General features: G+C 44.5%; 1 protein-coding gene across 2 annotated transcripts in view; it reads right to left on the reverse strand.

The window, feature by feature from the left end:
• LOC135942656 (contactin-6-like) overlaps positions 1-12,023 on the reverse strand; it is a 160,635-nt gene that overhangs the window by 62,192 nt on the left and 86,420 nt on the right. For both annotated transcript variants that reach the window (XM_065488906.1, XM_065488905.1), the window contains exons 2-3: positions 5,597-5,729; positions 3,416-3,621 (exon numbers count right to left, since the gene is read on the reverse strand). In XM_065488906.1, the coding sequence (XP_065344978.1) occupies positions 3,416-3,621; positions 5,597-5,729 (339 nt within the window). The remainder of the gene's footprint in view (positions 1-3,415; positions 3,622-5,596; positions 5,730-12,023) is intronic.

Genomic DNA, 12,023 nt, shown 5'->3' on the forward strand with positions numbered 1-12,023 from the left:
TGTGCTCCAAAATTGCCCATTCTTTCAATAATACCCTCCATTCATATTTCTCTTTAACATGTTAATATTTAATTGATGGACAGCAATATGGCAAAACTAGCTTCTCTTTCAGATAATTTGATATTTTGTCGAATATAATAATCAACTCGATCTTTTATTGTTGGCATAATGATAACTTCAATTCAAAAGTCTGTGTATTCAAAAATCAAATGTAATATATTTTTATAAATGCTAGTTATTTGCATAATAAGGCAGAGCATACATACTTTTTGAATTTTAGAGCAATATTCCAACCTTGAAATAATTTTGGCACAAATTTTACCAAAACGGAATTGCTACAGTTCCTAAAATCCAGCAACAAACAACAACAAATTCCATTTTGCTGCTTTTATCTCTTTTTCCAGCGTTTCTTTGCCTCTCTGCCCACGCAAACCACTTTTGCGCAAAAAGGGAAAGTCGGAGCGCTCAAACCAGACCGCAGTTGTTGAGTGGACCACGGCCGGCCAATTTGATAATGGGACGCCTTGCGTATTGGTGCAGAAAAAAGCATCTCACGCTCTCCAACACTGCGTGCTCCTTCAACAATCAAGTTAATTCAAGCGTCGTACCTTTGTCGACTGAAGACTGGCAACGGGGCCAATCTTCTACACCATTTTGCCAAAAAGCAGTGGTGCCACGTTTGAGAGCAAAACGCTAGTTTTTTGAGAAAGCTCTTAAACTAATTGCTTTATTTCTGTATGATCAATAATTCATCCTTGTACGGATGAATCGAAAAACTTTAACTAATAGGGACTCAATAAGATTCTAAACATATATTTCCTATAAAAATATTATCTTATGCCATAGAGCTCGGATATGAAAAAACCTCGCATTTGTCAACATTTTGACGACAACGAAAGCAAATATTTAATTAAGTTTGCAGTAGTTTTCTTTTTCCTGAAAGATTTTGTTTGCGACAATTTTGAGCGAGTTGGTGAAGTGAAATTGCTAACTCGTAGCACACAATCAATTTGCGTAACAAACAAATAGTGCCGGCTCTGTTATTCATAATCCGCTCATCTAGTTAGTGGACAAAATAAATACGATGATTCGGTTTATTTCCACCATGCGGATTATTCAATGATGCTACGCTCTGTCTACCTTCCAAATATTTACGAATCACAATGTTTGCGCAACTTACGCGAGCACTTCACTTCTTTCTTTTGCTCGCTTACCTCACGTGAGCCGTGCATGCTGTTTAGAGGGCCGATTCAAGCATTTATTTATTTATTTATTTTAGCGCGGCGGCAGCGTTCCGGCAGTGCACGCATTTAAATTTCGGCAAACTTGTTGCTCCAACTGTGCTATTTTAACCAAGACCACGCTCGTATTTTTCAAAAATTCGGATCAAATTCCATATTTCAGCAGCAACAAGTTCAAAGCAATAAAAAGCGAAATACTCGCGGGCCTCAACCTAAAACTTTTAAAAGAACTCGTTTTCTCAGGCTCACATGTGAGTGGGGTGCGAAATTTATTTTTCACCTTGGCAGGGTGACAGCCAGGCCTGTAGCATTCGCTTAAACGAGTTTTTAATTTCGAAAGTTTTACATAAATTTATGTTTGCCGAGCGGCACGCTGCGAAACTAACTTGTCTGCGAACTACCGTGTTCGCTGGCTATTTTTGCATGCACACGCGCTTCCCGCTGAAGGCAAGCAGTCGGTTTTGTAAATTTTTCACCGAGCTGCAAACTTGGCGTGCCCTTTTTTACGTCCTTACGCGCCGCGGCGAGCTAAACTTTGGAAGAATTTTATGTTACAGCACGGCTTGCAGAAGTATATTACGCCCGTCTACACTAGATTAAAGCATTTATCTCTCGGCTCGACCAAACTTTTTGCCAGCTTGAAACTCCACTTCGTCGTCGGGATTGAATAATTAGATTCTAATTTGTTGGCCAACTCGAAGAGAAGTAGGTGGCTTGTTGCTATATAGAGGTTTCAATGGATCTCTCTCACAACTAGGCATAATTTGATTTTTAATCTCGTTCTCAGCTAAAGTAACAAGTGCCTGGTTAGGATTTTTATCGTTAAACTGGAGCCACGAAAATGGTTTTGGTGTTTTATGGTCCGTTGCGTGAGATTGCTCCCTGCCAAGAAAGACTTAATGCCTAGCTTCCGTGATTAGATGACATTGTGCGGTTGAGTAATAAAGAATACAGCATCGTATCTTGGAATTATAAAAAAAACCCAGCATGAAATACGACAATTAGCTCATAAAATGAATTAATGATTGCGTCTCTCACTTGACCATACGGAAATGCAAATAATACCATATTGCACTCTAGAGTTGAGTATAGTAGTTCGATTCTTCACTGCAGAGGCACGAATTGCACTTTCATATTACGTTTGGTGCATGCTAATGAACCGCAGTGCCCAGTTAATGCAAACATTCGCGCACAAAGTCAATGAATGCACGTGCGATTATTCCAAAAAGGATTAGTGCAAAGTTTATCTGCGGTGCCCGGGGCAGGGCTGACCGACCGGCCGCCTACCTGCGCCTGGCGTCTGCTGCTGCGAGTCATAAAGCTTATTTAACTGCGGGCTTTGTATGTAGTAGCCAAGGTGTGAAACTTGCGGGCTAATCCTCTTAACTGGAGCGGCTGTCGCGCGCACAGGAGCGAGCCGGACGCTTGCATACCCTGCTTGTCACCTCGTCCAGGTAAACAAACTAACCCGTCGACGCCTCTAAGACGCATTTTTCGCCGCCGTCGAGAGTGTTTGCGTCCGCTCGGCTCAGCACACATGCACGTACATCGCGCAAACAGCCAACAGCAGCGCAGTAGTATAGCCACGACAAATATTAACACAGGACAATGCGGCGCCTGGCATAATTGGAGCCAGGCCTCAGCCTTAATTGCGAACACGCAAATATCATTACGACTGACACGCGCACGCTTTAGCCGCTTGTGCGGTCACCTGCCTCCGGACAAGCGGGCGAAAAATGTGCAGAGTCGCAAAAAATCGATGTTTGGCTCCGATTTCAAAAACGTTTGGCTGCGGTCGCGCGCGCGACTGTGGTTTTGAAATGGCGCGCGGCAGGGTCGACCGAGGCGAAAAAACGCTAGGCCGTGAATTATGGGCTGTCGCAGTGAATTGAAATTTCCACAGCTCGTTATTCTTAAATTTGCAGCGTTGCGGACATTTGCGCAGTTGAAACCCATAAAACACTGCTACATGTTGTTAACATAGATTTTTAATCGGGAGCAGTCACCTGGCAAGGTCAGAAGCCTTTTCAGTAACATGAGTTTTTTAGTGCGAGCGGAGGACAAAAACTTCCTACGATCGAATTGCACATAACATAATTTATTAAAACAGAAAATCTAAGTGCTTCTGACCGACTGAAAAAAAACTATTTTTGAGCAACAAAAAGTGTACTCACGTATGACGGCGAGGTTAACGACCGAGTTTCTAGTTGGCGACTTCTTGAAGTCCACCCTGCACCTGTACTGGCCCTGGTCCGTCTCCTTGACGTCCTCGATTGTGAGCTTCGCAGGGTCGTCATCAAGGCGGAAGTAGGCGCGTCCCTGCAGCTTCTCTTTTTCCGACCAGTGCTTGCCGTCGTCGGGTGTACTTCGCCTATCCAGACTGCAAAAGAAGAGGTGTGACAACTATCACCAGCTGCTTTTCAAAAGGCAAATCTAGAAGGGGGTAGCGAGGCGGAAAGCGGTGGCAGCACACAATTAAAACAGGTTGAGCATAAATCGCGCATGGTCGAAATTAATGGGCTGCTGTACTTTGCCGCTTTTGTCAGCAACCCTTTTCGGGAACGCTAATTAGCCGGCAGGTAAGGCGATACGAAAGGGGTGCGATGCTACCTGGCAAGCAAGCAGGGAAGCCCGCAACCATTACGGGAGGGATGAGACTTGCTCTCTCTCTCTCTCTCTCTCTCTCTCTCTCTCTCTCTCTCTCTCTCTCTCTCGTGCTCTCTCGCGAAACAGCCAGCATCGCATCCGGTCTTATCGCCTATTGTTTACATCGCACACCAACTATTGTTCCCTACAATAGGTTTACTTTGCCGAGCAGCGTGCACCGAGCCATGATTACACACACTTTCCATCATCATCATCATCAACGCCAGCAGCAAAGTTGGGCGCGGTATTATTATAGAACATAGGCAGCATCTTGATTGGGGCTGGTTAGTTAGTTAGTTAGTTGGGTGCCTCTGTGTTGGGATCGAGCAAGAAGTGGTGTGCTTGCTCGGAAAATCACTTGCGCGAGGGCGAGGGGGAAACGTCACCAACGGCGCGTCATTATTAATTCTTTGGCGGGGGATTAATAGTCTTAAGAAAACTGATGCCCGAAGTTTGCACTTCTTTGGCAACTTGCGCCGCGTGCGCGCCAGAGCCGCACTTTATTATTATTATTATGAAAGTGGCGGGCCGACTGAAGAATGGGGGAAAAGTGGCGTATGCTTCGAACTTTGGACCACAAGGAATTCTGGCGCGCGATAAGAACCAATGTGGCAAATTTTGCTGCTGAAAGGAGTGCGCGTAAATCATCCCTTTATCGTGCAACTACGCATAGTTTTCACCGCTCGCAATTGCTTTCCACCGTTTGCTCGACGGCTCAAGCCGTTTGCTCTGTGACTATGAACAAGAGAATGCAATGTGTGCACGCATTCAAGGGAAAAATAAGAGGCATGAAACGCATTCGATTTGGATTTGATTCATGATTTCAAATTAGGAACCATCCAAAAGCCTTGTTTTAGTGCCAAAAATTATTTATATTCCAGCTTTACGTTTAGACGCGTACCGTTCCGTTTTTAAACCTCTTTATACTTAATCATAAAGCAAATGTACTCTCAAAGTTGATTAAACGTCCAATATTTGCTCATTGACCTTACAGTTTATAATATTCCATGATATATCGTGTGATTATTATGTTTAACAGCCCAAAAAGGCTACACCTGACTTATTTTAAGAGCCACCCCTGTAAATATTTGGCTTAACTAAACAAAAAAAATGTCTGAATCTGAATTCCTGACCTAAATGAGTTTATTTAGAGTTGGAAACTTAGGTAAAGTTATTTATTTAACTTTTTTCCCAGTAGCAAATATGGAATATGGAGCTATGTTCCCCTCAAACAGTTGAAAAATCGATGGATTCGTCAAACAGAATGTCCCTTAGAAATTCATTTAATGAGATTCTGGTTGAAATATCCGATTTAAAAACCATTACCAAAAGGATTTTCTCCTCCAGCGCTTCGTAACTCATACACAGCACCGTTAAATTATATAAATATTTTCACCTGGTGCTCTATAAGCTTATAATTCAACAAATCTGCAACTGACTTAAACCCTAAGAGTTTCCCTGCTAGTTATGGTTTTGGAGGAACCGTAAAAGAGAATTTAAAATTAACAAAGTATAACGGAAGCATACCCAGTTGCTCTTAGTAGAATTGTTAGAATTTATGTGTCATGGTATATTGGGAAAAGTCAACTTTCGAAGAGTTTAACTACAAGCTGTTCCAGGTAGAAGGCTCGGAAATGGGTCACTGGTGGTGGTGGTAAGCGTTTGTAAGTAAATTTGGGCGCTAGGCGGTTGACGAAAAGTTAACTTACGTGTAGATCGGTGAATCCTTGGTGCCAAAGAACCACATAACTAATTGAACTTTGTCGCCAGGTGCCGAAGAGCTGAGATCACAGGGAAGTTTTGCTATGCCTCCGGCAACAGCCAGCGCCTCCGACACTTTTCCTGCAACATAAAACGACGCTAATTAGATTAAATCTGCAAACAACGCTTGAGTGTCATCGATGAAAACGTGTGCCCAACTAGCATCTACGTATGGGACGGAAATTCAATATTATGGCAGCCGATTTTCGCGCGCGAGCAAACTTTCGGCCGGGTTGCATTCCGCGCCACTGCCCTGTGATTTCGGTCAATTACAGGGAGGGAACAACCGAATCCATCCAATTTCACCGCAATTTTATGATGAAAAAGTCCACGGCGCGCTCATATATAGAATTTCAAAAGGCCTTGCTACACACGCGTACATGCATTCGTCGACCGCACCATACAACTTTTTACGCACTCTTTATTTGGTCGCGGCCGGCGTAATTTGGACTCATTCGGCGTGGAACGAGAGAGCCCAACACCGGCGAACAAGTGGAATATTGATCACTGACGCGTTTGGTGCGCGCGGCGCCTTTGTACTAGGCACAAGCATAAATATGCATGTACATATGCATGCGAGCTGCATGATTTATTCGCAGATTACGTTTCGCTCGCGCAAAACAACGACTATAATTGTTAGTTAACAGTGCGTGCTCAGCGCTCCGGCTGGCGAGCAGGCCGACCGACCTCGCGGCGCTGAAAAGTGCGGTTTGTGACTCTGGAATTTGCAAACACGCACACGTGCACACAGCCTCCCAGCCTCGTCCTGCGCGTAATTGAATCGGAGCGTGAAAGGGAATAGGTGGACTACACACGTTTCCAGACAGTGACGGCTCGCCTCGGATTACACGCACAAAGACAACGATGCTTGTCAGACCGACAGTCAAACGGACGCAAATTTAATTTGCCACTTTGATTGGGCCGAGAGGATTTACTTTTCAACCTCTGCAGCTGCGTGTAAATTACAATTAGCTCTTGGCAATGAACTGCCTTTGATACGCATTGATGCGTTTGGCAAAAGCTCACCTCATTCACATGCAGGTCAAAGCCTGCCATCAAATGAAGAGGTATTACACAGTTAAAGCTCTTCACCATAGAGTCAAGTGGAACCTTTTTTCTGCTGCTGTCGAATGAATAACTAATTAATCTCAGGTCTGTGTTCTAGTAAATTCATTGAAAGTCCCCCTGAAGCAACCTTGTTACAGTATATTCAAAATTACAACAATCGTGTACTACACGAGACCATTACGATATTGACGCAGGAAATGCAGAGCAACCGAAGGAAATAAATAGGGGGTAATTTAAATCGTCCCTTAAAACCAGTCAAGATTTGAAAGATTTTTGTGAGCAAGGTAAGGTTGCATTTAATCATTTGTACCTAATACCTTCAAACATAGTTTAAATGTTCTTATTACACAACAACAAAATTGAAAGACAAGGGCGTTAATCTGATAATGAGACTGATTTCCTGCTACAATTTATCGTATGGGTGAACGTAAACACGCGTTAAATTGCACCTGGTCAACGCTAACCACACGTGACAAATTCCAGAAATTGTTAAAACCACTAAATCTCGCACTAATCATACTCGCGGCGCGGGTATTGTGGGAAAGCGGCTTTGCCACGATGGATTGATAAGCAATCTGGCAGTGGGTAGTTAGGCACGAATTACGGACGGCCGCAGGAAGGAAGAAAGTGGCCTTCGCGTGCCAGCGTATCGGCGCCAATTAGAATTGCGTGCCTCTGGTAGAGAGGCGTGTGACCCCGTTAAACAAACAACAGCGTCGAGTGAAGCCGGTTGCGTTCATGATCTCGTTAACGCTCGGCGGAAATATTATTTTTCGCGTTTAAACAGCACCTCCGGTATGTATGCAGTTGTGTGTTATTCTTTGGCAAATAAATAAATCAATTTCAGACGCACACTCGCAGCACGAATGATCGATGAGTGCATACGTCGCAATAAATTTTCGCTCGCCAGCCGTGGCAGCGGCGGCACCGGCAACCACTTATTCTTCATCATCTTTTTTGCTTATTCCGTGTCGGCGGCGCTATTGATTGCACCGCCCGCTCGGCCCCCGCCTCGCTTCTCTCTTTTCCTCTCGCTTCGCTAATATACACAGTCGCGATTTTTGCATTTCGCACGCACTCGTGCGGAAGCACAACATTTTCAAATCCATCTCCATTGCTTACTGGCCTGGATTAACATAATTTGCTGGCGGAACTGTGATGACTGTTTTGCGCTCGTGTTTTTCCAATGCATTCGCATTTCGTTACCTCCGCCAATTTGATATCTTTCTCGTTCGTGCACAGAACACGCTCACTCACTCTGCTCGCTAATTTGGCCCTCTAATCAAATCAGCCCGTCCGTCCGTCCGCTTTCCTGACGAAAAAAATCGGCCCTGCAGCGCATAACTGCTCTCTGACGTGGCAGCCGAAATTGCTGCACGATAAAAGGCCTTTGTTACGAACGGGCGGAAAATAATTTGTTACGCTTACCACAAAAAGCTATTCCTGACGTCTTCTAAAACATAAAATCCTCATTTTTAAGCCACGAGCCTTCATGAAAGTATTAACTTTATGGAATACTGAATTCAAGAGGGCCGCTACCATAAAAGAGCCACTGCGTCGGAGTGAGAGGCAGAAACGCCACTTAGAAAAAAAATCAAGTGAGCCGAATTCACTGGCAGTTTTTCAACGCAACCGCCCGCCGAGCTCCTTGGGAAAAACAGGAAAATTCGCAGATTAAGATCGTAAAAGTGAAGAGCCGGCCAATAACGAGAGGCACCATATTCGCTGACTGGCTGCGAGAGAAAAAAAGAAAATAATCCAGCGCGTGGCGGCGGCAAAGGCAGCAGCAGCGGCGGCGGCGGCGGCAGCGGCGGCCGTTTCATTTCTGGCCCTGCTGCCGCGCGCAGTGATTGATTCAATTGCGACTGCCGGGGGTCGGAGGGCAACAATTTTTCCAACAGCGAATGGCTGACCCCATGCCGACGCCCGAACGTTCATTTCTCCGCAGCCTTCCCGTGGAGTTGAGCCAACATTAATGCTGGCAATAAAACAAACAGGGCCCGCGCGCCGAGTAAATAATTGAAATCCACGAAAAATTGCGCGTGCCGAGCGATGCCGCTCATGCGGCGAATGGCGAATATTTCAATGGGGCAAAGTGCGCCGCCGTGGTCATTACTGCATTGTGTGTGCGCTCGGCTGTTAATTCATATTGGCATGAAAAGGCAGCCGCACGGCGCCATTGATAGATGACTGTGTAATAATCCATCATGGCCACTCCATTATGCTCAGCCTAATTGATTACTCTAATTATTTACCCGAAGCATTGAAAAGCCGCCCGCCGAACAGGCCAGACCCCTGTGGCAGATTGTTTGTTTGGTGATCTCACCCGAATTCTGCCGATTCCAATGCGAATTCCGCCCGCCCACCCGCATCACGCATGTACTTGCATGCTGATGATGATAAGTGAAAGCGTGAGACTACCTTGCATGGAGATGAATTGCAGATGTCATTAGGGGATTTGGGCACGAGTGCGGGCGCATCTGCCTAGAATGGGGTAATCAGCACAAACGCAGGAGCCGCATCTGAAAACCCAAACTGCTGAATTGGCCCGACAACGGATTCCGACAACTGGTATTTGAAGAGGACGAGAAAATATTTCATATATATATTGATGCTTGTCTATGAGCTAAGCAAAAATTTAGCTCTTGAACGAAATACGGAGAGCAATTATACGTGACATTTAAATGGTTTGATGCATGACGACAATTTAAAAATATTCGTATTTTAAGCGTCTGTAAGTGAGCTAAACGATTGGACACTACAAGTACAAGTCGCAATAATTAAGCTACAGTAAAAGTTCAGATTTTGTCAATTTTCTCGGAAATTAACAGCGTTTGACTACTTTTCATGTTAGATTTCAATTCTTCTCCAAAAAAATGTCCAAAGAAAATGGTACTCTGAACAGGAAACTCCTTTTAATGAAATTAAATATTCATTTTAAAAAGGGAGACCGCACTCACCATTTACATAGTTTACAGGCTTTTTCTAAAAACCTGATGAAAATTTCTTTAATTCAATCCCTAATTTTAATTCAAGTATAACTCAAAGATATGACGTATCTTTCTAAAAAAAAAAATGTTTTTGTTGTCATTTTACAAAAGCACATAACTGAAAATAGCTTTCCGAGTCAACAGAAATATCTGCAAAGACACTAATTAACATTTGATTTGAGTCGCACTTAAGTTTTTCATCGTTGCGAATTCAACTAGCTGAACTAGCGAACTCCTTTGTGCAGCCCGCCGCCAATTAAAGGCAATGACGTCATGCTTGAATTCTTTTCAACTTTTCGACCAGCTGTTCTTAATAATCATCAAAGCAAGTATTGCGATCGAGCATCTTTTAATTAGGCGAGCTACACGCAAATCGACGATTCGCGAGCTATGCAACCCGCGCAGCGGGTGAGCCAAGATGGAAGACTATACCACCTGTGCGCGCACCTTGTATGTCACTTCATAAAAGGCCATGCCAAAACTAAGACAAAAGGCGCAACGGCCTTGGAAAGTGCTTTTTAAAATGGCAATTTGGGACGAGGGTGCGGGTGGAAATAGGCGTTCTTTATCGCTGCTAGCGAGTGTACCGCGTCGCCGCGCACAAGCAAGCTAAGTAAAAAGATGAGGTTATTAAAAAGAATCCCGGCCCTCGTTTAAGAGTTCCCCAATGTCCTTTATAACCACACATATTTCGAAACAAAGTTTCATTAAATAGCGGCAGCAGCCGCAGCCGAGCAGGTCCTTGTATTACACACACACAGCGTGGCGCCGCTTTTCCGCCTCTTTCTTCTCTTGCGCTGCCCGTATAATATATTTTTACGAGGCTACTTTAGTGTTTCCGAAATGAAGGCGAAAAGTGCACGTAAGAAATTGCTTATTTACCCACCTAGCTGCACTGTTTTACGGTGCATAATTAGCCGCACCGCGCAGTCTTTATGGCTACACCGGAAGAGGCCTGAGTGCGAATAAAAGTAGCGGACCTTACATAATACACCACCGCTAACAATGAGGGACGTGAAAAAGCCAGTCGCAATGTTTCAAACAGTTTGTGTTGTTCAGAAAATGGGTTTTTATATTACACGCGTGTTTGACCTTTTTATGCACCATATATTTTTATTAATTTCAAAAGTGAGCCATTTGGAGAAAAGAGATGATCTACTATTTGTCACGTCCCTGTTCAGCCGGAAACTCAGACCATCAGTGGATTGATTGTGAATGTGCACCGGCGGGAGGGAATTAAAAGACACAGCGGGAATAACTTGTGATTCTGAGGAGAATCTTTTGCTAAGTAATAACTTTTTATAACAGCGCCTTTCGAGATAAAAGCAAACACAGCTGAAGCAACGTGGTGGGTGTCTCGTGAAAGGACTGGGAGAAGAAACGGAACAATGAAATTGTGGGAACAATTTTTTCATTGTCGGAGTTGAGTCGTAAAAAGTGTCACATTTTAACAAACTTTTATTCAGCGCTTTTCGCGCAAGGGCCTTTTGCACGCGCTCACTTTCTCTCTCGCGTTTTATTTTCGCGACGGAATAAAAAAGATCCCAGAGCAGGAAATTGAAAATTTTAATCAAGCCTATTGCGCGCGGGGGCTATTAATGCAGAGCACATGCACGGGTTGAAAAATAACACGCACGCGGCCGGCATCAAATCAAACACTTTGGCTCGATCAATGAGCGGCGAAACGTTTGCTGACCGTTACAAATGGCGAGTTCGTCCGAATGACGAATGCAATTTTTTAGTCGCTGCTCTGACGGGGGATTAGCGAGGGTGAAAGCAGCGGAGAGCAAACACGCGTCAGGCAGCCAAAAACAAAATGCTGCCGCCGCGCGCTCAACATCTTGATAATGAAGTTGGCGTATTACGAGGGGCTTACACTGGCTGGCCGGGCCCGCTCCTCTCTCCGCTCTCTTGATAATCACTGGCAGCCAGCAAAAGAAGAAGAAGCAGCGGCGGTGGTGGCGGCAAGAAATTCTAGTTTGCTCATTAAACGCAGCAGTTATGGTAGGCCTTTCAAATTCAACAAGCCTCCGTCGCTGCTGCTGCTGGTCTGCCGGCCAGATACGCATCTCCAGAGCTCTCTTTTCCCAGCCAGCAACGCAAAAAGGAAAGTCTTAAGCCTTATCGGAGCAGTGATTAAAAGGCTGGGCGATTTCCTCCCTTTGCCGGCCGCTGTTGCTATGTGCTGCTTTTTTCGTATTAAAATAAAAGATAGTAGAGAAAAAGCACCGAAAAGAATTTAGCTGGGCTAACAAAAAATTTAACAAACTTAAAAGGCCTCTACGCTGGGATGTGATCTTAAAACTTATGTTATTCG

The sequence above is a fragment of the Cloeon dipterum genome, chromosome 4 (assembly GCF_949628265.1).
Source record: "Cloeon dipterum chromosome 4, ieCloDipt1.1, whole genome shotgun sequence".
Lineage (NCBI taxonomy): Eukaryota > Metazoa > Arthropoda > Insecta > Ephemeroptera > Baetidae > Cloeon > Cloeon dipterum.